Source organism: Mirounga angustirostris, unplaced genomic scaffold (assembly GCF_029215605.1).
Source record: "Mirounga angustirostris isolate CCGP_5_RB_7025 unplaced genomic scaffold, mMirAng1.0.hap1 SCAF_7, whole genome shotgun sequence".
NCBI classification, from domain to species: Eukaryota; Metazoa; Chordata; class Mammalia; order Carnivora; family Phocidae; genus Mirounga; species Mirounga angustirostris.
Window position 1 is genome coordinate 40,059,352 of NW_026991715.1, and position 22,494 is coordinate 40,081,845.

Consider the following 22,494-nt stretch of genomic DNA (forward strand, 5'->3'; position numbering starts at 1 on the left):
ATATATATATTTTTTTTTTTTTTTCCCTAGGAGGGCCCAACGCCAATAAAGCTCATCTCTGCCTGAGTTATAGCTTTTCCCTTCTGATAATCAGGAAGAATTATGCAAAGGCGTAGCGTTGTTAGCAAACAGAAAGAGAGAGCAATCTAATTCCACCTGATCATTTGTTTTTCCAGAACACATCTTACCACAGATGCTGGCAGGATGGTTTCTATAGAAAAGTGGTCCAATTAAAGGGGAAATTTCTGCTAGGTCAGTTTTAATGTCCAATGTTGAATTTGAATTTGTGAATGTGGAATAGGTTAATAATGAGCTTGTGCTGGGAGAAAAAAAAGAATTCTTTTCTCAGTGGTCAAGACCAGGAGAAAACAGCAAGAGAATTTTTTTTTTTTTTTGGCTGTTTTTTTTTAAGGGAAAGTGAGATACATAGAAGGGTTTCTTCAATGTCAACAAAATAAAGACAGAAGGTCTAACATCTGAGAGTGGATCCTTTGACCTGGGTAAAGAATTCTGCACTTTTGCTGACTGATGGTTGGAGGCTAAGGCAGAGAATCTAAAAGAAGACTTGCCACCAGAGTCCTGAGCCAACTTTTAACAACCTTTCAGGGAATTATCGGTGCTATTATCCCAGAGGCCACTTGCATCAAAGGGCTGAAGCTTCTTCTCTACGAAGAAGTTACTACAAAGCACGGAAATTTTCCTAGCTCAGTGAGAGCTTAAAAGTTCACTGGTCTCCCAAAAAAGGGTGATACAGCGTGGGAACATACATCGATTTATCCAGAGACTCAAACTGATGACTTATTTTCTGTTATCTCCTTATCTTCACTTACAGGTTTTTTTTGTTTTTCCTTCCCAATTAGAGTCTGTCTGTATGTATTCATATATTTATGTATCTTTAATGGGAATGTCCTTTAGGCCAGTGATATGAACATTCACTGAAGAGACTTAAATATTGAGGTTGATGTGGCTTAGGCAAATGAACTTTGGCCATTTGATCAAGCTAGAAGTCTTTCCTTTCCCACCTGTCCTCAGAACTGCATGTTTCCATCTAAAAGCAACAACTGGGTCTACCAATGATATCTCTGTACCGAGCATTCCTAATTCCCAACCTGAAGCTAGCTAGCTACCTGTTACTGAATGGTTAATACTAAAAGCCAGATCCTATGCTGGTAAGTACTATGATGTTAGGCCCCCCACCCTTTTTTTTTTTAAAGATTTTACTTATTTATTTGAGAGAGAGAGAGAATGAGAGAATGAGAGAGAGAGAGAGCACATGAGAAGGGGGAGGGTCAGAGGGAGAAGCAGACTCCTTGCTGAGCAGGGAGCCCGATGCGGGACTCGACCCCAGGACCCCGGGATCATGACCCGAGCCGAAGGCAGACGCTTAACCGACTGAGCCACCGAGGCATCCCGATGTAGGTCCCTCTTGATGATAAAATCAATACTTTGAAAGCTTAAATAAAAGGTCCAAAGCCAGGGGTGCCTGGATGGCTCAGTCCATTAAGCATCTAACTCTTGATTTTGGCTCAGGTCATGATCTCAGGGTCCTGGCATCGAGCCCTGCGTCGGGCTCTGTGCTTAGCAGGGAGTCTGCTTGAGGATTCTCTCTCTCCCTCTCCTTCTGCCTCTGCCCCCTCCTCGGTCTGCTTGTACACACTCTCTCTCTCAAATAGAAAATAAAATAAAAAGGCCCAAAGCCATACAGAGATAGAGCCGGGATTTGAATCCAGAGCTATTCCTCTAAACTCTTGTAACTGCTCTACTAGACTCTCTCCCACAACAGTTCCAACTGTGGGCTTCCCTCCCTTACCAGAGGATAAGTGGAAATAAGTCGGCCTCACATTTCTTCTGGCAATAAGAACATTTTGCTCACACATTCTGAACAAACAAGCAATTATTCTGTTTTATTTTAAAGTATCCATGTGACTTCTTCACTCAGCTCCCACATCCCTCTGTGTACTGTCTTGACTCATATTTTGGGTTTGTTCACAGAAAATATACTGCATTTCTTAGTCCTAGGGAATTTTAACTGGCAGCCAACACATTTTGGGCTGTGTTGTGATTCTGAAGATATGCTTCTCTTTAAAATACATGAAGGCGGAAAAGAAGAAAGGCTCCTCGATCACTGGCAACAGGAATATCTGAGCTGGACAAAACATGGATCCCTTTTAATGCAGGTGCCAGTGATGAAAGCCCCTTTCAAAAGCCCGGGTCTGTCCTGGAGAATGAAGGAGTTCCCCCACAGGTGTGTCCCCTCGGTCTACTGGAGCCCAGAAGATGCACAAGGCAGCATTCCTTAGGGTCTGCTACACAAGTTGGTAGTTTGGGTTTACTCAGTGCTGGAGCTTCTCCCACTGGAGGCTTCCAGGCTCCCACATTCTGCTAGCTCTTTGGTATTTTACAGACTGTAAAATGAAATGAATATTTGGGCATTGTCCAATCAATTTAGGCTTTTCAATTTTTACTGAATATCTTCAGATTTGCTGTCCTTCATTCAAGCCTTTTTTTCAGTTTTAGGCTGTTTTCTGCCCCTACATACACCTTGATATCCTGGACTGTGGGACAGGAGGTTAGTCCCAGATGGTCCCTGGCTATCTTGGAGATTTTTGGTCAGCGATTGAGAGAAGGAAAATGATGACAATAACCATGATTACTATGGTGATTACACAATAGGGAAATCAAGGACCTCATAAAGAACAAGCACAATACCAAATGTGCTCCCCTTTGGAGTCAGGGAAAGCTTTGGTGGCCGCTCTTGTTAGATGAGCAGTAAGAGCCCTTAGTGAACACCAGAGAAACAAATCGCCCTTTTCTGGAGCCAGTGGGCATTTGTCTCTGTTGTTCCTCTGGGCATGGGGCTCCATTCTCTCTGCATGGATAGCAGAACGAATCCTGCTTCAGAGTCAGGCAAGAGCTCTTTAAAATGGTTCTGCACTGCTAACCAACCTCAGTCACTTCTTTCTCTCTGGCCCAATTCTTGCATGGAAAATTGAGGTAATGATTTATATGTTGTAAGCAGTTCTGACAGGTGCACTCTGTCTTGGCTTCCTCCAGCCCCAGGACTAATCGGAAGCTTATCTTTTCCTTCGTGTAATAGGGAGCTGTCAGGGTCTATGACCCTCCAAACAATTCAATCACTCACGGGAAGATTCACCTTGGAGGGAGGATGCCTTCATATTGGAGAAGGTCTGTGGAGGCCATGCCCTGACATGTATCAAAACAGTGACAGGCAAGGGGCCGGAGGGCGACATGGCCCCTGACAAGATGCCATTGGCTTCCTCCATTTAAACTCTTCGTATCTGCCAGTAACTTCCTGGTTTGTGCCGACAGCTTTTCTACTGTGGTGTATATCCTGTCTTGGGTAGAGAACGTTTAGCTATCTGAGCAAATAACAGCTGTTTCCAAAAATGACCAGTGCGGAGAAGAAAGGGCTCGCACTGCTCTTGGGAGGAAAGAGCAGATTCCTTAGCAAGGTCTGTGATGTCCAGCATGGTCTGGCCATGACCCGCCTGCCTTGTTACCCGCACCTTGCTGTCAACTCACATTTCCTTGTGCTCAGCATTCCGGCCACTCTGACCTTTGTTCCATCCCCTGCTCACCTGTGCAACTTCCTACCTCATGGCCTTGGCCCACGGCATCTCCTCTGCCTGGAATGTTCCTCCCACTCCTCTCCTCACCTACCTCCTGCCTCAGCTCAATTAGTAGTTGCTCAGGAACTTATTCTCTGCTCTCCCCAAATGGATCAAATTCTCCTGTCTGTTTTCCTGTGCACCATCCGCCTGTCTTCGGCAACCCCCACCTGGTATCATTGGGGGGGGGGGGCGGCATTTGATTTGTGCCCTTTCCAACCAAAAGAGACTCTTAGATTCATGAGGGCAGGAACCTGGTCATTCCTGTTCACTGCTGCCACCCAGGGCCCGTTGCAGGGCCTGGCTTACAGTAGAGACTCAAGAAATACTTGTAGAATGAGTGAGATCCAGGTGGTGCATCTGTTCTTAGTTGATTTGACCATTGTGTAGGGCCAAGGCGCATTTAATCAGAACTGATGGGACAGTCAACTGTGGGTTCAGGTGCAGGGATGACTTGATTGTGGCAAAGAACAATGGGACCAAATATGGCTGTCTTTTGTCACTGCTGTCTCAATACCTAACCTCACAACTCCTGAACTCATTGGTAATCTTCCATTCCCCTGCTTGCCTCATCTCCTGCCCTGAATACTTTTCTCAGATGCTCTTTGAATTGGAGAGCAAATGATTTTTTTTTTTTTAAATCAAGCTCTCACATGTTTCTAAACATCTGCTTGTTTGCTACTGCAATGGGATGATTGGATGAAGTCTGCTCCCCTTGTGTCTAGATATTTTGGCATTTAAATAGGCAATGTCCTTATTTAATTCAAAGTTGCAGAAGACTCTAAGCCCCTGAAATAATGAGAGGAAGTGGGATCACAGAGCAGGGAAGCAAATGCTGAGAAGGAGCATTAGCATCAGGCACAGACACATCAAGTCGGTGCCATTCCGTTTTCAGACAAAAGCACGTAACCACCCAGTTTCTCCCTGTCAGACCCATGAGGGCAGCCATGTCTATCTGGGACTATAGATGTGCAACCTTCCCTTTATAAGTGTAGATTAAAGAGATGCTAAGCTACACAGAAGGAGACATTTGTGAACAGGGATGGTTTCTAGATTGGCTAATGTGGTGTTCCTGCTTTAAGAGGTCTCTGACAACGGGAATAAAACCTCCATTGGCTCAGATGGTTGAAAGTCATGGCTTTTGGGAAGCCAGATACCATGGTGGCCAAGAGGGGGGAGTCTACAGTCAGATAGCCAGGGATGAACTCTGGTTCTGTCACTTGCTAGTGAGCAACCTTGCACAAACTACTTTCTCCATGTGGAACAGTTTCCTTGTCTGAAATGGCAACAATAGTTTCTTGTTTTTGTTTTAAAGATTTTATTTACTAACTTTTGGAGAGAGAGAGAGAGAGAGAGAGAGAAAGAGGGAGAGGGAGCGCATGCCTGAGCGAGTGGGGGGAGGAGCAGAGGGAGGGTGAGAATTCTAAGCAGACTCTGTGTGGAGCACAGAGCCTGATGTGGGGCTTGATCTCACAACCCTGAGAATCACGAGTCGGTCGCTTAACAGACTGAGCCACCCAAGTGTCCCTGGCAACAAGAGTTTTAAGCTCACGGAGTTAAGGTGAAGCTTAAATGGGGAAGTGCACAAGGTGCCTGGTGCTGTGCGAGACACTATAAAGTGCTCAGTTAATGTTAATGAGCTTGAAAGTGAAGAATCTTTCCCCATCAACGGGATTCTGTGATGGCAAGGCAGTAAGAGTGAAAATGCTACCTACCAGGTGAACTCCTTCTTCCCTGACCCAATCCTTTCAGCCAGCATTTCCCCAGGTGAGGTCTACGGCTGTGCCGCTTGAAACAGACCCACAAGCTGTTTGTTAATTGTCGATGATAAGATAAGGAGCTTAAGACAGAATCAATGCATTCCTCCTTTCACTGAGAAAGTCTTGCTATGGAAAATGAAAGTATCAGCTGAACAAGGCAGTGGCTCAGTGAGTGATGATTCATATTCTGGTACCTTATCTATAGACTGGCACTGGGCCAAAGACCACATTTTGAGGAGAATGTCATAAAGAAAAGTGATCCCATGAGCCGAGCAAAGGGCTTTTCATGGTCAGCTAAATTTGGTGCAAAATATCACATGTCATATATCTTTCTTGGAGTTTGATATCCTCTATCAGTATACTAAAGGTCCCGAGAAACCCTGAAGTAAATACATTTGTTTAAATGTGTTTAAGTGAGGGCTTCCCCATATACTCTCGAGCAAGAAACATTTGTGAGAGTGAATGTGTGTGTTTTTATCACTGCCTTTAACATTTTCTGGTAAAGGACAGGAGCCCAACTGATCATCTGATCACAAACAAATCACAAGGGTGTGACCCATTCTCCTCCACTCAAGCAAATACCAATTAACACCCTTAGGTAGAAAGTTCTTTTCCTTCCGGCTCAATTATTCTAAGGAATCCAAAGAATTTCTGTTGATAACAATCTCCTTTAACATGGAAGTACCCTTATAAAACGTCTTCCTCCAACCAGTTCCTTTGCACCAAAAAAAAAAAAAAAAAAAAAGGATCTTCTTGTACATTAACCTCTAGGGAAGTATTTAAAATCTTTTTCTCAGGTAAGAACTGGTATTTAACATGCTACATCAAAATCAAAACCTCAATGAGATACCACCTCACACCAGTCAGAATGGCTAAAATTAACAAGTCAGGAAATGACAGATGTTGGCGGGGATGCGGAGAAAGGGGAACCCTCCTACACTGTTGGTGGGAATGCAAGCTGGTGCAGCCACTCTGGAAAACTGTATGGAGGTTCCTCAAAAAGTTGAAAATAGAGCTACCATATGATCCAGCAATTGCATTACTGGGTATTTACCCCAAAGATACAAAAGTATCCGAAGGGGTACGTGCACCCCGATGTTTATAGCAGCAATGTCCACAATAGCCAAACTGTGGAAAGAGCCAAGATGTCCATCGACAGATGAATGGATAAAGAAGAGGTGGTATATATATACAATGGAATATTATGCAGCCATCAAAAGGAATGAGATCTTGCCATTTGCAACGACGTGGATGGAACTGGAGGGTATTATGTTGAGTGAAATAAGTCAAAAAGAGAAAGACATGTATCATATGATCTCACTGATATGAGGAATTCTTAATCGCAGGAATCAAACTGAGGGTTGCTGGAGTGGGGGGTGGGGTGGGAGGGATGGGGTGACTGGGTGATAGACACTGGGAAGGGTATGTGCTCTGGTAAGTGCTGTGAATTGTGCAAGACTGTTGAATCTCAGATCTGTACCTCTGAAACAAATAATGCAATATATGTTAAGAAAAAAAAAAAGAAGAAGAAGAAGGTAGCAGGAGGGGAAGAATGAAGGGGGGGAAATCGGAGGGGTAGACGAACCATGAGAGACGATGGACTCTGAAAAACAAACAGGGTTCTAGAGGGGAGGGGGGGTGGGAGGATGGGTTAGCCTGGTGGTGGGTATTGAGGAGGGCACGTTCTGCATGGAGCACTGGGTGTTGTGCACAAACAATGAATCATGGAACACTTCATCTAAAACTAATGATGTAATGTATGGGGATTAACATAAGAATAAAAAAAATTAAAAAAAAAAGAAACTAAAAAAAAAAAATGCTACATCAAAGCATCAGGTAAAGCCTGGTTTGCAATGTACGAGGATCAAAGTGATCCTATCTTCTACTGAACTTGATTCTAAACCCACCTATGTTAATTATTTTCTACAAAAATCTTATGTATAATGAGCAGGAGCCCTAGAATTTCTTCTATGGCTTCAAATTGGTTCTTCGCATGAGCTGGTAGCAGAAGGGAGTAGGCACGTATTTCTGATCTCTGGTTAGGTAAGTCTAACGGACAAACAGGAATCCGTTCTGGGCTTTGTGAATGTTCTAAGGTTTCTCGGGCTGTGCACGTCCACACACTCATACCTGAGCAGGTGTCACTTCAGGGGATGGGACTCACACCACTCATTGCAGCAACAGTGAGCTCCTGTTTCTGAGCCAGGACCTGCTCTGGGGACAATGTCTTTCCCATCACACTCCTAATTCAGGTAACTCCACCTGAACAATTCAGGAATTGGAGGCACTTTTCTCCTTGAATCATCCAGTTGTGCCTGGATTTTCTGCTTACTGTAAAAATATACAGAGAGCTCTTGAAAGGAAAAGACAGGTGAAGCTATACTGATAACTTCTCTTTTGAGAAAAATCCATCTGGGTCAGTGTGAATTAGGTTTGACACGGTGACAAGATCCTTGCTTCCAGAGCCTAACAAAGGCCAGCAGCCTGCCTGGCCTGGCCAACCTTACCACACCTCTGAAACCCACACGAGTTAATGACCGATGTCAGGAAGAGAACAGGTCATAGCCTAGAATATGGTCCTGCCTCATGACCAGGGAATCTCAAGATAGACTGCATCAGAGGCCATGGAAACATCAAGGTTTTCTTCACTAACATGATTCTTTTCTTTTTCTAATATTAGTGGGCTTCTTAGCTTCCCACTGCCATTAGGTGTACATATGGGGAGTGGCATTTACCAGTTCCTATCACGTTTAGGAAGCCATGGTAGCCTTCAAAGGGCGTAGGAGCAAGAGACAAAAAGAACTTGATCTTAAGCCAGGTATAGGATTCTGCTTATATTTACATTTACATTGGATCTGATTACTACACTGGAAAGGCAGCAGAACAAAGGTAGCTTTCAGATGAAAGAAAATATTTTATAGTCTGAGAACGCACTCTGAATCTGAGGCAGCTTTGGAGAGTCAGTACAAACACACATTCAAAATCAGGCAGAATGGATTGCTGGGCCCCAGACGTCACACTGCATTGAACCTTTACAATTATATTCATCAGACTTTCCTGAAACTCTTGGTCTCCAGGTGACAGACAAGAGGGGAGGGGAAAGGAGAAAGGGAATAATGCTGATCATCCACTGTTCACAAGGCATCATGCCACATACTGTCGGCATATTACTCTATTAGCATGGTGATCTCCATCTTACAGATGATGGCTGACATGTGGCGAGAGCCCTGGTCCCTTTCCTGGAGACCCACAGTATGGTGTTAAGATCAGAGACTCCAGAGTCAGTGAGAATGTGGTTAAAAATGTGACTGCCACTTAGCAGCTACAGCCTGTGGGTAAGTCATTTCAGCTTTGAAATAAAGTTCCTCATCTGTAAAATGGGGATGACAAGAGTATGCACCTCACAGGGCTGCGAGAGATGGTGTTTGTAATGTACCCAGCAGAAAGCCTGGCACACAGTATATGTTTAATGAATGTCTGCAATAGTGTTATCTCTTAGAGTACACTGGCCTCTAAGAGTACAGGTGGGCTGCCCGCTGATTCCATAAGGAGTAGGATGGGAAAAGCACTTGAGTCTTGAAGGGCAGAACCACTCACACACAACCTAAACCCTGATGGCTTGCAGAAGCTTACTCCAAATCAAATCACGCAGTATAGCGCCAACTTCGTTTTGATAATAAGGTTGCCCTCAAATTATTCTATGTAGTACCCTGAGGTGGGAGGAAGGGAGAAGTCAAAGAAAGAACTTAAACAATGAAACCAGAGAACCTTCACCTTGGACTGGACCTTTCAGGTCATCATCGTGCCAATGCTCCTCACACCCAGGTGGTCTTCAGGACTGGGATAGAGCTGAGAGGTACGGGAAGATCCTTTGGCTCTGCTCCTACATATTCTCAGTCAGTGAGCTGGGAATGATTTAGGCCGTTCCCAGAGTCTGATCATCATCCAGGTTTGGTAAACCATGACCTAGTTCCATGCATCCTTTCTGCTCCTCCTTCCCCCAAAACAACATGGAAAACTCACCTGTGCCCAAGGCACCTGCAGTTCTACAGTTTCCTTGATAGGTTGTCCTCTAGTTCCTGCTGACTCAGAGTGTGGTTTACATTGACTATTCAGATGAATAGACCAGATATTCTATTTTGATATGAGAGGAGGGTTAGTAAAAACATGAATTCAAGTCCAAACACTGCCACTTAGCAGCTGTGTGACCTCAGGCACATTGCTTAACCTATCCGACTTCTGGTCTCACATCTCTAAAATGAGGTTTATCTCAGTCCCTACATAAAGGCTATAATTATCTCAAAGATTAAATCAGCCAATATATGTACACTGTCCCTGGAACACAGCAAATCCTCCATAAATGCTGGCTGCTCTTATTATTATTCCAACAGAATAAGTTCCTTTGCTTAACATTGAACACAACTAACATTGTCTCACCAAACATTAGCCAAAGAACAGGATGGAGACATCCCTAACCCTCACCCTCAAGAGGCAAAACACATCAAAATGCAGAGGCTTGTTGGGGAGGGTTGTGCCTGAGGTTCCTGTGGAGTGCTTTCTGATCCCATAACTGAAACCCCATGACACAGACAGATACAATCAGATAATGATGGCAATCAATAATGATAACAGAAATTATTATTTATTTTCATAAACACAGACTATGTGCGTCCCGCTGAGTTACACACATCACACGTCAGTGTTCTCTTTTGGGGCAGTCAATCAATGGGAAATCTCAATATCCATCCGCCAACGCAGGAGCAGGAGGGATGGAGCGGAGGTTGAGAAATTACCCACACCACAGTGACACATTCACGAAGTTAATCTAATCCAGGGGGCCATCCGGGTGCCATTGCAAGCCTGTGAATATGGAACAGGCTTGATTGATTTTTCACTGCAGTAGCTAAACACTTCATTGTTATTTGCAACAAATATAAGGAAAGGAAAGATGAAACTGTAAAAGGATTGGATATTAAGTCCCCGGCGCAGCAATAAATCACAAAATGGAGTCTAGAAAAATTAAAAATAGGTAGGGGAAGGCTGTATCTGTGTCCTAAGAGGCCTCGGGTATCAAAGCATAAAGGCAAAATTAAAACCTGGGCAGGGCTGGCCGATCTTGACTCACCCAGTAGTCTGCCCTGAAACTGGGGTTACTCATCCTCCATGGGTACCATAGAGGCATCAAAAAAGCATAAGGTTGTGTCTAGACAGAAAGTATCTGCTTCTCAGAGCCTCAGTTTCCCCCTTTTATAATGGGGATAATTACATCCATACCATAAGAAAGAGGAAAATATCAATTCATGTCCTACTTGCCTCCCAGGATCCGTGGGATCATCAAATGAGACACCCAGCATGAAAGAACATCTATCTGTCAAGATGCATCTTGGAAACTCCTTCCTAGTCCTGTACCTCCTTCCCTTCTGTTCTTCCTCTGATATGGCAATCTTCTGTGCTGGTCTCGGGACCCTTATCCTCTCCGGTGTTTCTCAAAGGGTGGCCCAGGGATCGCACGCACCAGGATCACCTGGGGGTTTTCCAGGAGGGGTCTTGTCAAAGATTCACTGGGTGCAACTCAGACCTTCTAAGCCAGAATCCCTGGTGAGAAGGGACTGTACTCGACAGAGCCCCCCAGGTGCCCATGAGGCACTCTGAAGTTTAAGAACTATTGCTTCCATTAATTTCTGGTGGCAGGCACTTGCATCTTGTTTCTACCTTCCTCTTGAGGAAAGGGAGTGTGTTGCACTCATCTGTGGGAGATCCACTTGGCAGTACATATCTAGCACGGTGCCTGATGCACAGTAGGCACTTAGTAGGATAAAAAGACAGTAAAGAGTTCTACGTGTCAGATGCTATCACCCTTGCTGTTGTCTTGATCAGGGGCCACACAATACACAGTCCTGCATAATGGGGAAGGGCAGGACCTCTGGCATCAGACAGACCTGGGCTCCATTCCTGGCTTTGTCATTTATTATCAGTGGGGCCTTAAGCCAGTATTTACCTCCCTGAGTTTCTGTTTACACATCCCGTAAAACAGGCATGATGCCCAAGTCACAGGATTGCAATGAAGAAAGAATTGTAAAACATACATTACACACTGCTCAGCCCAGAGCTGGTCCCTAGGAAAGGCTGAATACATGCAGTTGCTTCACTTAACCCCCTGGTCTGTTTAATCAGTTCTTTAGAAAACAGATCCGGTAGCTAGACTAGTTGTTTCACTGAAAGGATCACTTTCGGGAAAAGAGCGAGTCTGTTTAATCAACCTTACTAACCTCGTGACCTATTAGCAACAATCCTCAAGATGACCCCTGCTGAGTTCAGAGCTGGCAAACGCTCATGCTGACGGGCCAAGGTGTCTCAGACGGTGGCGGGGGTGGGGTGGGGGGCGAGGTATCCAAACAGCCACTGATGATATATGCAAACATCAGGGTACTCTATGTGGAAAAATGTTAATCCAGAACATCACGTGTGTGTGTCCTGAGGCTGAAAGGAAGACAGAGGCAGTCACCAGCAGAGGGCTCGTATATAAAACAGGAGGTCATTTCATCTTTCTAAAAAACAGTGCATCCACTGTGTGCCCACCCTGTGACAGAAAAGCCTTTGCAGTCCTCACTCCTTGTTCCCCCTGCCCCACCAAAGTCAAGCTCATGCATTAAGAAAGCTGGGCTGAAGAATTCCAGGGTACAGAAAGAATGAAATTCCCCTGTCTCCGATCATGAATTAATATCTTCTTAGAAGGCAGAAACTATAAGGAATCATAATGAAAACTTGGGATCAGATAGAGTAGGTTTGCATCCCAGTTCTGCCATTTGCTAGCCATGAGATCTTGGGTAAAATCCTTGCCCTCACTAAGACTCTGTTTCCACTTCTGTGTAATGCATTCATTTGACAAATACATGACCTACCATGTGCTGCGTGTTCTAGGTGCTGGGGCTACGGGAGGAAACCCAGCGTGGCTCCCGCTTTCTTGGAGGCTACGTTTAAGAGGAGGTGGAGGGGCAGCAGAAAATGGACAGATGATATCTCAGGTAAGGATACAAGCTAGCAAACGAGGGTCAGGGTAAGGCCACCAAAAGTGAAGGGGAAGATCTGAGGGTGTGATTTTCCCTAGGGAATTCTAGGAGAGCTTCTCTGAGGAACGCAGGCTTTGGATAATACAGAGAGAGTAAGAGAACGTACCTGGCAGAGTTACTGTTAGAACTACATGATCGAAGGATATGAAATCCAGCATCTGACATAGAGCAAGCACCTAACAAACATGGTTATTATTATTATTTATATTAGCTATAAGGAAGATTTAGGTAAAATCCATTAGAAAACTGGAATTCATTACAGCCCCTTCATTTTGGGGGGCGGTTATGGCAAAGTCACAGTGTGGGAGATCACACCTTCTGAAATCTACACTTATAACTTGTTAAAAAAAAAATTCCAATCTGGCCTAGGTTCCCAGGGCACTGGCAGCCAACCATAATGAGGCAAATAACTCCAGGCTCCTCCTGCAGGGAGAAATATGCTAAGTGTGATTTCTCACCACCCAGCTTCCATCCCAGGCTGATGAAGTCACTAGAACTATGAGTTTCTGTTGACTAGAAAGGGTTCTGAGGGCTGCTTACACCTTGCTATTGGGAGGCTGGGCAGGAAGGCCAGGGGAAACATGCTAAGCTGAATTACAGAAGACCTTGGGGTCACTGTTCCCGCATGCTGAGGTCAGGGATCTGAAAACCCACTGTGTATGAATGTGGGGCTAAGAGAGAAAGTGGAGCGGGTGGGGAGAGACAGAGACAGGCATCCTGATCTGGAATAATGGTACTAATTGAAAGCCATTTCAAATCCTCCAATGTACGTGTCCAAGTGCAAGAGCCAAAGCTCTTCATTTTTAGTCCCGGCTCTGGAATCACCAGTCGGCAGGCACTGGGCAAGTCACTTCTCTCTTTGAGACTGCACCAGGTTTAAGGGCTCAGGTCCACAGCAAAGGAGATCAAGATTTCATTCTTAGTCCTGCGTGATCCTGGGCATATTACTTAACCTCTCTGAGCCTCATCTGTACAATGGGTATTTAACAGCAAACTGAACCGCAGGTGGTAGCTAATGCAGATATAGTGTGCAGCATGGTGCATGGGATATAATAAATGCTCAATAAATACTAGGCACCAGCATTTTCACTGGCTTTCCCACTGGCTGTTCTGAAGATGAATCAAGGGATTAGGTAAGAAAACAATTGGTGATATAAATGGCACTTTACAGCTATAAGGTGTTATTATTAAATTATCATTATGATTATTGCTTTGGATGTTATATACTGAGCAGGCAATACGGTGCCTCTCTGGGTAATGAGTGATTGGATTTAAAAGGCTACCTCTTCCATGAAAGAAGAAAAAAAATAGCCACATTCTTGCTTTGAAAAGCTGAGCCTCCTAGAACTGAAACAGAACAGGTTCATTACTCAGTGAGGATTAATTAGCTGTCGGGTATTATTAAATGTTCTCACTCTCAAGATCCACACAGAACTGTAAAGTATGAAAAGTGAGCAAGAGGTAATCATAAGACAGGGAAGGGGAAAAAGCCACAAATGCTGGCAATGCAAATTTCGAGAGAGGAGCATGTTAGTAAATTACAACTTGATTAATATCATGTCAGCTCATTCTCTGTTTGGAGTCATTGTTCTGAATCTATGGTCTTCAGGGTTGCTTGTTTTTTTTTTTTTTCTTCTTCTACTACTGGGATCAAAACGGAAAGGAGGCTGGCCTTTTCAGTGTTTTCATCCAAAGAATGTTGCAGTGTGGATGATTACGCTGAAACACAGGATATTGGAAAGCCTAGGAAAGTAGACGGGGTGAAATCAAATACGGGTATTTACAATATTATAGCAAATGTGTCTCTCTAGTTGATGTAGTAACTATTGAAATGATTGAAAAGTAGCAGAGGCTACTTTTATAAAAAAGTACTTTCATAAAAAAATGCTAGCTCGGGGGAGCCTTAGAGATGATAAAATCCAGTGACCACAGACCCCCTGTCTCAACCACCGGGGGCTTGTGTTAAACGTGTAGATTTTGCTGGATCACCTCCATTTGCTGAAGGGAATCACTGGGGTTGGGTCCCGGGAATCTGGAACTCGCACCGTGGATGCAACAGCACAGACTATTCATTCAGTCCTCTGTGTGGCAGCTCGGAAACTAAGACTGGAGAGAAGAAATGCGATTTGCTGGCCCCGGGTCACACAGCTTGTTAAGACGAAAGCAAGAACCAGAATTGGGGTTTTCTAACTTGCAGCCACACCTCAAGGCCTCATTCCACGTTTGATGGGTACCAAGTCCACTTCAGCATCTCTGCTCTAATGGAAACATACACAGAGGCCCTCCCTTCATCATGTGGGCGGCATCTCAGAGCGGCCAACCACAAGGCATATGAAATCCCATAGAATGCCAGGGACACCAGGAACTCTTCGTGGGAACTACAGACGGCATCTGAGAAAGTCCGTCCACAGAGCAAACAAGGACAAGGTGACATCTGGGCAGAAGGTCATGGTATGAACTCCCCAGTGGCACCTAAGCCCTCTGTTTTCCCCACAGGATTGCTGAGTTCCACGGAGCAAAAGACTGTCTTAACTCCCTTTGGACAGCCAGTGGATTGCCTGCCGCTCGCTAGTTATCAGTGAATGGCTTGTAGACTGAATACAACAGTATAAAAAGTATATGAAAAGGAAAAGAATACGAACTTTCTTGTATCAGTAGGGAGTAATAACAGCTATGATAATGATAATGATGAAGATAATACCAAACCAACAGCAGGGACACACATTAATGAGTGCTTTCTGGGAGTGAGACTCTACAAGGCTAAGCACTTCATCACACACAAGACAGCATGGATTTCTCACAAAAATCCCAGGAAGCAGTGAATCCTTGTAATGCACTGGGACTTGGGAGGCACAAGGACTTTAATTAATATGTCCAAGGTCCCCAGGTGGAAAGCAATGGTGCCACAGTTCTAACCCAGGACAGACTGACTCAATGTCCATACTCTTCACTACCCTACCCTCAGCTCTGCAAAACCTCCGAGCCTTTAGAGCATCAGCCCGGCCTGATATGGGAGACTTGCCTGGCCGTTCTTCAGGCTGAAGGCACAGGCTGACAAGAAGAAACAGAACAGCCAATGCTTATTTGCTTAGAAGACCAACGACCAGGTACCTGGGACTACTGGGTAAATACCCGAGAGCCTAGCACTGTGGCCAGCAATGAGCCTGAGTTCATAAAGCACCTGCTGGGGGCATCTGGGTGGCTCAGTCAGTTGAGTGTCTGACTCTTGGTTTCAGCTCAGGTCATGACCTCAGGGTCATGAGATTGAGCCCCACATTGGGATCTGCACTTGGCAGGGAGCCTGCTTGAGATTCTTTCCTTCTCCGTCTGCCCTTCCCCCTGCTCACGCTGTCTCTCTCTAAAATAAATAAATAAAATATTAAAAAAAAAAAAAGCACCTGCTGAATAGAGGAACAAATGAATCAATGAATAAATAAACAAGCGAGCTAACCAGGCCCTAATCATTCAATTCCTGTAGCTGCTTCTAAACCTAGAGTGACCCCCTCTTCTCCCCACATGTGTCCCTTCTCGGTTTTCGGTCTTTAGTAGCTGGTATCTGAAAGCACAGGTCTGACACAGTTTGGAAAGTCCCTTGGGGCTAGGGCTGGTCTCAACATGTGTCTGCTTTACCATTCAGGTTGAACACATCCAAAACCAAACTCACCACCGAGTCCTGAACCACTTTAACCTGTATCCAGAGAGCCTTCCCTTAAAAGTTTGCTTTTAGAAATCCATTTTTAACACCACTTTCCTAAGAGACCTTTCCTGGTCTCCCAGAGCCAAACACCATTTCTTCCTCCTTTGATCAAACTGTAACTCTCTGACACTCCCTGCATTTACCTTACTCTATTTAGTGCCATAAGCATCTTTGTAGTAGACCTACAAATCCTTTCTCTACCAGACTGTGTATTTCCGGAGGGCAGGGAGGGAGCTGCTCAGACTAACAGCAGAGATCACGTATTGAGGACCATGGAAGGAGGGCTTTCCATCCCCAGCACATTTTTAGTCAAGTATGGGGTTCACGGTTTTGGGTTGAGTAAGTAGGAGGTTCACTGTTTTACAGACACAGAAACTAAAAAAAAACTTGCATGACTCAAGTTCAAAAGGGTTAAGTGACCACGTGAGATTCTGATGAAGGGCAGAATTCAAACCCAGGCCCATTAGATTCACAAGTTCATGTTCTAAATCACAAGATCCCAATTTGCCACTTGGGTAGTCCCATCCCTTGCACCTTGAATACAAAAGATGCTCAGAACATTTTCGATACCGTGAGCAGACAGAGGCTGACTGTAGTAAGGCATGGTAGTGGCCGTGTGGGCCAGTCTTAGGGGAATAAATGAAGGACACGTATTTGTACTGGTCAGAGCTCAGACCCGTCCTGCTCCTCCCTCTGCCGTCAGAGACTCAGAGCGAGTCTCTGCTTCATCTCCTTCACTCACACGTGACAGTTGCAACCTAGAGCCGCACCCAGCCCGTGGCCACACCGGGGAGCCCTTCCTCGGCACCCGGTGGCCAAGAGAAGTGAAAGACGGGGGCCAAAGCTGCCCCCCCGGGCTCACCCTCAAGGTCGTGATGGTGGCAGGATCCCGGAGCCGGCCCTCCTCATCTTTCAGATTGTAACCTTCTGGCCTCTTATCACGCTCGCTGACTTTCCACAGCTTCACGGTTTTATCTGTGGAGGGCAACCAGAGGAAATCAAAATTACAGTGAAAACCAGCTTGTCAAGGAGTTTTGTGTGTGGAGGGGTGGGGCGGAGGAGATGCAGGGGGAGGTGGAGCTGAGGATGGAAGGGGCTGTTGTTCATGTCAAGGATTCAGGGCATAAATCTTATGTCATCTGGAGGCAGAGCTCATGTTTCAGCACAAAACCATATAGTGTGCCCAGACCAATGGCCTATGACATCTGGAGCTTATATTTTGGTTCATTCAATAAAAATATTTATTGAACACTGAATAAGAGCAGTCACGTATACAGAACTAGCTGTGTCACTATGTTATTAGCACTTGTCATGGAAAATTTATTTAATGCTCCCCATAACCCTGAGAGATAGGTATCCCCATTTCAGGGTCCCACCCCAGCAAGCACTGCCCTGACCGTGACCTGAAAGGCCCTCTGTGACCCGCACTTTCTCGCCCTTTCCAGTCTCACCGTCTGCCCCCTTCGCCCTGTGCTCCAGCCATGTGGCTTCTCTACAGCCCCCCGTATACGCTCTGGTCCCCATGCCTGCCTCGGGCTTCGCACTAGCTGTGCCTTTTCCCGGAAAGCCCTTGGCCGTCTTCCGCAGGTGACTTGTTCCTTCACTTTGCTCTGTTCGTGTCCCACCCCCAGAGGGGCCTTTCCTAACCAACCTGCATCAAAATGTCCCCACCATTCTCTCGCCTGCTCCGCCTGCTTGAATGTTTCCTCTCGCCACTTCTCACTACGTGACCACGGCTTTGTTACGTCTCCCTCACAAGAATGTAAACTCGCCGGAGGCAGGGATTCTGTCTTGCCCATTACTACACACCTAGCACCTACAACAGTGCCTGGGACACAGTGGATGTTCAATAACTATTAGGTGCATGAATGAACGAATCCCGTCTATACAGTGCATCTTGCTAGCAATACTCAGAGATATAAAATGGTAAGAACGTTCATTCAAACGCTCCTTTCCCCTTGCAGTCTTCTTGGAATCCCCAGCTGGAAACTACCTTTCTTCCCTGTGTATTGTTCCAGCACTTCCCATCATTGGCTGACACCTGTCATTCTCCATAGCAATAAAGGAGGGCAAGATCTTCAATGTGTACAGGGGTAAGGCAGGCCGGGGGGGGGGGGGGGATGAGTGAGAGGGGCTGGGGGGGCTCTGGGAGGCAGGAGATGGCATGCCCCGCCTGCAGGCTTTCCATCCCTTTTCTTAAGAAAACACGTTTGGGCCAATCAGATCATATGGGTGGCCCACGTGCCTCTGGGTCCTGCATTCACGATTTGTATTCGATCTAGCTTTTCTTGTGGAAGGCAGGGACTCGAATGCCTTCTTCCTCTGTGCCTGCATCGGGTAGGCTTGGGAACCAGACAAGCTTGGGCCATACCCTCACTCTCACTCCAGCCAGCCACGTGGCCAAGGACAAGGGTTCCCAGGTAGTAGGTGCCCCGTTTCTTCAAGTGACAAACAGGAGTACCAGATTTACCAGGAGAAAGAGTACAGGACGCCCAATTCAATGTGAAATTCAGAGAAACAACAAAGGAGTTTTTAGTATAAGTATGTCCCACATATTTCAACCTTACAAATAAAGGCACTTAACTTCTCTATGCCTCAGTTTCTTTATTTGTCAGTTGGGGCAAACAGTGCCTTCCCCACGGGGCTCTCAGGAGGATGAAACGGAACACTGGGCATATAGTGCTGAACACAGGGGTGGCCTGCCAATAAGGGATGACAAAGGGCAGCTGTTAGAATTTGCAAAGGGGGAAACTATTCTCTGATAATAACATGCTGCCCTGACAGCGATAGTTTCATCCCGCGGTGATGTCAGCACATCCCGTCTCCTCCGTAATACTGTGGGGAGAAGAGCCGCCCCTCCCCCGGCCTCTGGTAGGGTTCTCTTTCTCCTTCGCCCCTTCATCTCCCTTCTCCGCGTCTCCTCGCCGAAGGCCTGGCCCTCAGAGGTCTGAAATGCACCCCATTCTGAAGTCGGCTTTCAGCAACCATTTGGCTACTTTAACAGGTCATTGCCCCTGTTTCCTATTATGGGATGATTCCAGCTGGTCACGTGTCCTGGCAGACCCGGCTGGGCTGCTCAGTGTAAGATGTGTGCGCCCTGGACCGTGCGCTCCCCCTGGCCTGTACTGGGACAGAAGGCAAGGAAGCCTTTCCCAGACCCAGAGTTGAATTCTGCACTTCCTATCTGTACGCCAACGGTCCTCTGCTCCTACCCTCTCTAGACACCCTGCTGCCGCATGCACTGCATTTTAGGATGAGAAAATGAAGCAGAAGCCCTGTTTTATACAGTCGCTGGATTAGGGACCAGTCAGCTGTAACTCAGAACAACACAAATCAGAGACATTTAACACCGAATATTTCCTATTGCTCGGCTTTGGAATATATCCTGTCCCATTTGCAAGGTGATTCTTCTCTTCTGTTTTTTTTTTTATTATTATGAATAATACATTGCTACACAGAGAAATAGAGAAACCACAGGTAGAACATAAAGAGTAAGAATCAACTACAATCCCTCTAGTCAGGGATAATCCTTGTTAACATTTTGCAGAGATACTTGTGGTATTTTTTTCTCTGCATTTTTGGGGGGTGGGGTACAAACCTATAGTAATACTGCATATACAGATTTTGTATTTTCTCATTTTATTTCCTTCTTTTATTACACAAGTGGTAAATATAATTGCAAAAAATGAAAATGAGCCAGAAAGTTAAAAAAAAAAATTAACATTTCCCTCAATTCCACTAGACAAAGAAAAGTATTAGGAAGATTTTGTATACATCCTTTCATTATATTTTTGTGTGCAATTATATCACTTTTTAATATATGTAATATTCTATGAATAATTTATAATATGCTTTTTCCCTAATCATATCTATCCATACTAACCTCTACTCCTATAAATATCTAATTTATAAGAGTAAGAATCTGTTATTAATTAAAGGTCAAATAAAGGGAGGTTTAGTAGTAAATTATAGAAAACTCATACAAGAGAATGCTATGTGATGATATTTTAGAAGGATATTTAACAAGTAGGAAGATGCTCCTGTTGTTAAGTGTTATATTATTAAGTAAAAAAAATCTTGTTGCAGAACAGCTTATAGAATAATCCCATTTTCCTTAAGAAGCAAAGAAATTTATCGATTTATCCATGTCTCTGCTTTTTTCTTTAAAAGACATAAATACTGGTTCTCTCTGGATGTAAACACTTTATTATCTTCATTTTGCTTCCCTGTTTTTTTCTAAATTTTTTTTTTTATGAATACATACTACTTTCATAGCATGCAAACCAAATCAAGTATACCTTTCCCTCTCATCATAAGAATTAAGACAGAAGTAGAAAGCAAGGTAAAGCAACGTGTTTCACCTGCAAAGTAATTTCAAAGTCTAGATTCACAATGGAATGTTGGTTCTATTTTTCATGAAAAATGGTAAAGTTGAAAATATATGCCAACAGAACATAAAAACTGCACCCAACTATAATGAGAGAAGCACATTTTTTTTTTTTTTTAAAGATAATTGATGGTGAATTCAATCCAATTCCCCATGGCTGGGTTGCCTGGAGTCATTCTCGACTTTATTATCATACAATTTTTCTTGACTTAGTATCTTGAAGCTTTGTGGATAAAAAAAGTCTAAGGAACATGTGGCTGTTACTATGAGTAATGACTTTTTCTTTTTTCTGGCCGGCTCTCTGAGTAGTTTATCATTACTTGTGGCAGCTTTTAAACACAATCTTATCATCTATCTTCATTTTCTCTTTTGTACAGTAATTCCAATTGTCTTTCATTAATTTTTGCATGTTAACCTATTTGGCTTAAGGGGAATTCTCAACCTCAATATTAGTACAAAAAAGAAAATTGCATAAGAACATGGGAATTTTTCTTCTAAGAATCATTTTGAGATGCTGTTGGCATATGAAATAGCATCCCAAATGAGAAGATAATATCCTTGTTAATCAAAAAACTATTTAAAAACTCAATTAACAGAACATTATGCTATATAATTAATCTTCATTGCATTTCAATGATTTTGGTCCCATCCCCCCCACAAAGCACTTAATAAGTCTTTGGATTTTATAGTAATAATCAATAGGGTAAATTTCACAATATAAAGTAAGCTAGCCATAGCAGATGATCAGACACTTTTCCTCTGCTGGCAATAATTAAGTCAACATCATCAGAAGTCTCTTTTATTCTAAAGGGTTGGATATGCAGAGCCTTTAAGTAAAACTTCACCAGTGAAACAAACAAAAAAAGAAGAAACATTCATGTGGTCTGGCTTTCAAGAAATCAGGGTTGAAAAAAGTAAAGCAAACAATACAGACAGTTCTGAGAAAGAATTAAATTACTGAGAATCTGGAAAAACAGATGAGTGGAGATCTGGTCATGTTGAGATAAGCCATGCTTGAATAGCCCCAGACTGGCTATTTCAGAAGTGCGAGTGTTTAGATTTGTACACTGGCTTTATAATCAAGGGAGTTTGGGTTCATATGCATTAAAAACTTTCCCCCTCTTTTCAGAAGAGTAAAATAAAATTCACTGTAAAGATTTAGAAAGGAAAAATGAGAAAAGGAGCAAATCTACAAGACACTCCACTTGCACGATCCAAAATTAATCATGATAAATCTTTCTGTGTGTTTCCTTTCTGTCTTCAAAAACACTAATATATGTCTGATCCTATTACATACATGTGAGCAATACCTTGTCAGTGCTGGGGATAGGCAAAAAAGCAAATCCCTGGCTTCTTGACTTATATTTAAATGTATATTCCTCCTAGGCAGACTCACACGTGGAATGAAATGAAGCGCTCTCCAGCTTATTTGCTTGATAGAGGTTTTTCAATTTTTATATGCTAACCCTCTTAATTGTGACGCTATTCAATTAGCACCCTTTAGTATATGATTTTATTCTGAATTGTTCTGAGCATAGATGGCTTCTTTCAGCAAGGGTATCATGAACCTTAAGGGCAGGTCATTCCACTGTGTAAAGATTTTACGAAATTAATACGGAATTTGGCTCTCTATCCAACCCCCTGTGTCCTCTCTCTCCAACCTATTTCTATCAACTCCCCTCTAAAACAACAAATGGTATAGGAAGAGTATGGAGGTGGAGAGAGAGAAATAAATCACTTCTTGGTCTCTTCTTTGGTAGGTCCCCCTCTCTTCTTGACCTGCACTCCTGGCCAAGAACTTGATGGTGTCAGAGAGACATGGCCATCTCCTTTACCAACCCCCAAATATATTCAGGGATTAATAATTTCTATTCAGTATGCCAAACTCATAGGGATGGCATGGTGAGTTTTCTGAAATGTGTTCCCAGAATAACACTTAGTGAATCTTAAG

The 22,494-nt window shown here is 44.1% G+C and overlaps 1 protein-coding gene across 2 annotated transcripts in view; it reads right to left on the reverse strand.

The window, feature by feature from the left end:
- Nucleotides 1-22,494, reverse strand: part of PPP2R2B (protein phosphatase 2 regulatory subunit Bbeta) — a 419,321-nt gene that overhangs the window by 86,194 nt on the left and 310,633 nt on the right. For both annotated transcript variants that reach the window (XM_045894786.1, XM_045894796.2), the window contains exon 4: nt 17,019-17,131. In XM_045894786.1, coding sequence (XP_045750742.1) covers nt 17,019-17,131 — 113 coding nt within the window. The remainder of the gene's footprint in view (nt 1-17,018; nt 17,132-22,494) is intronic.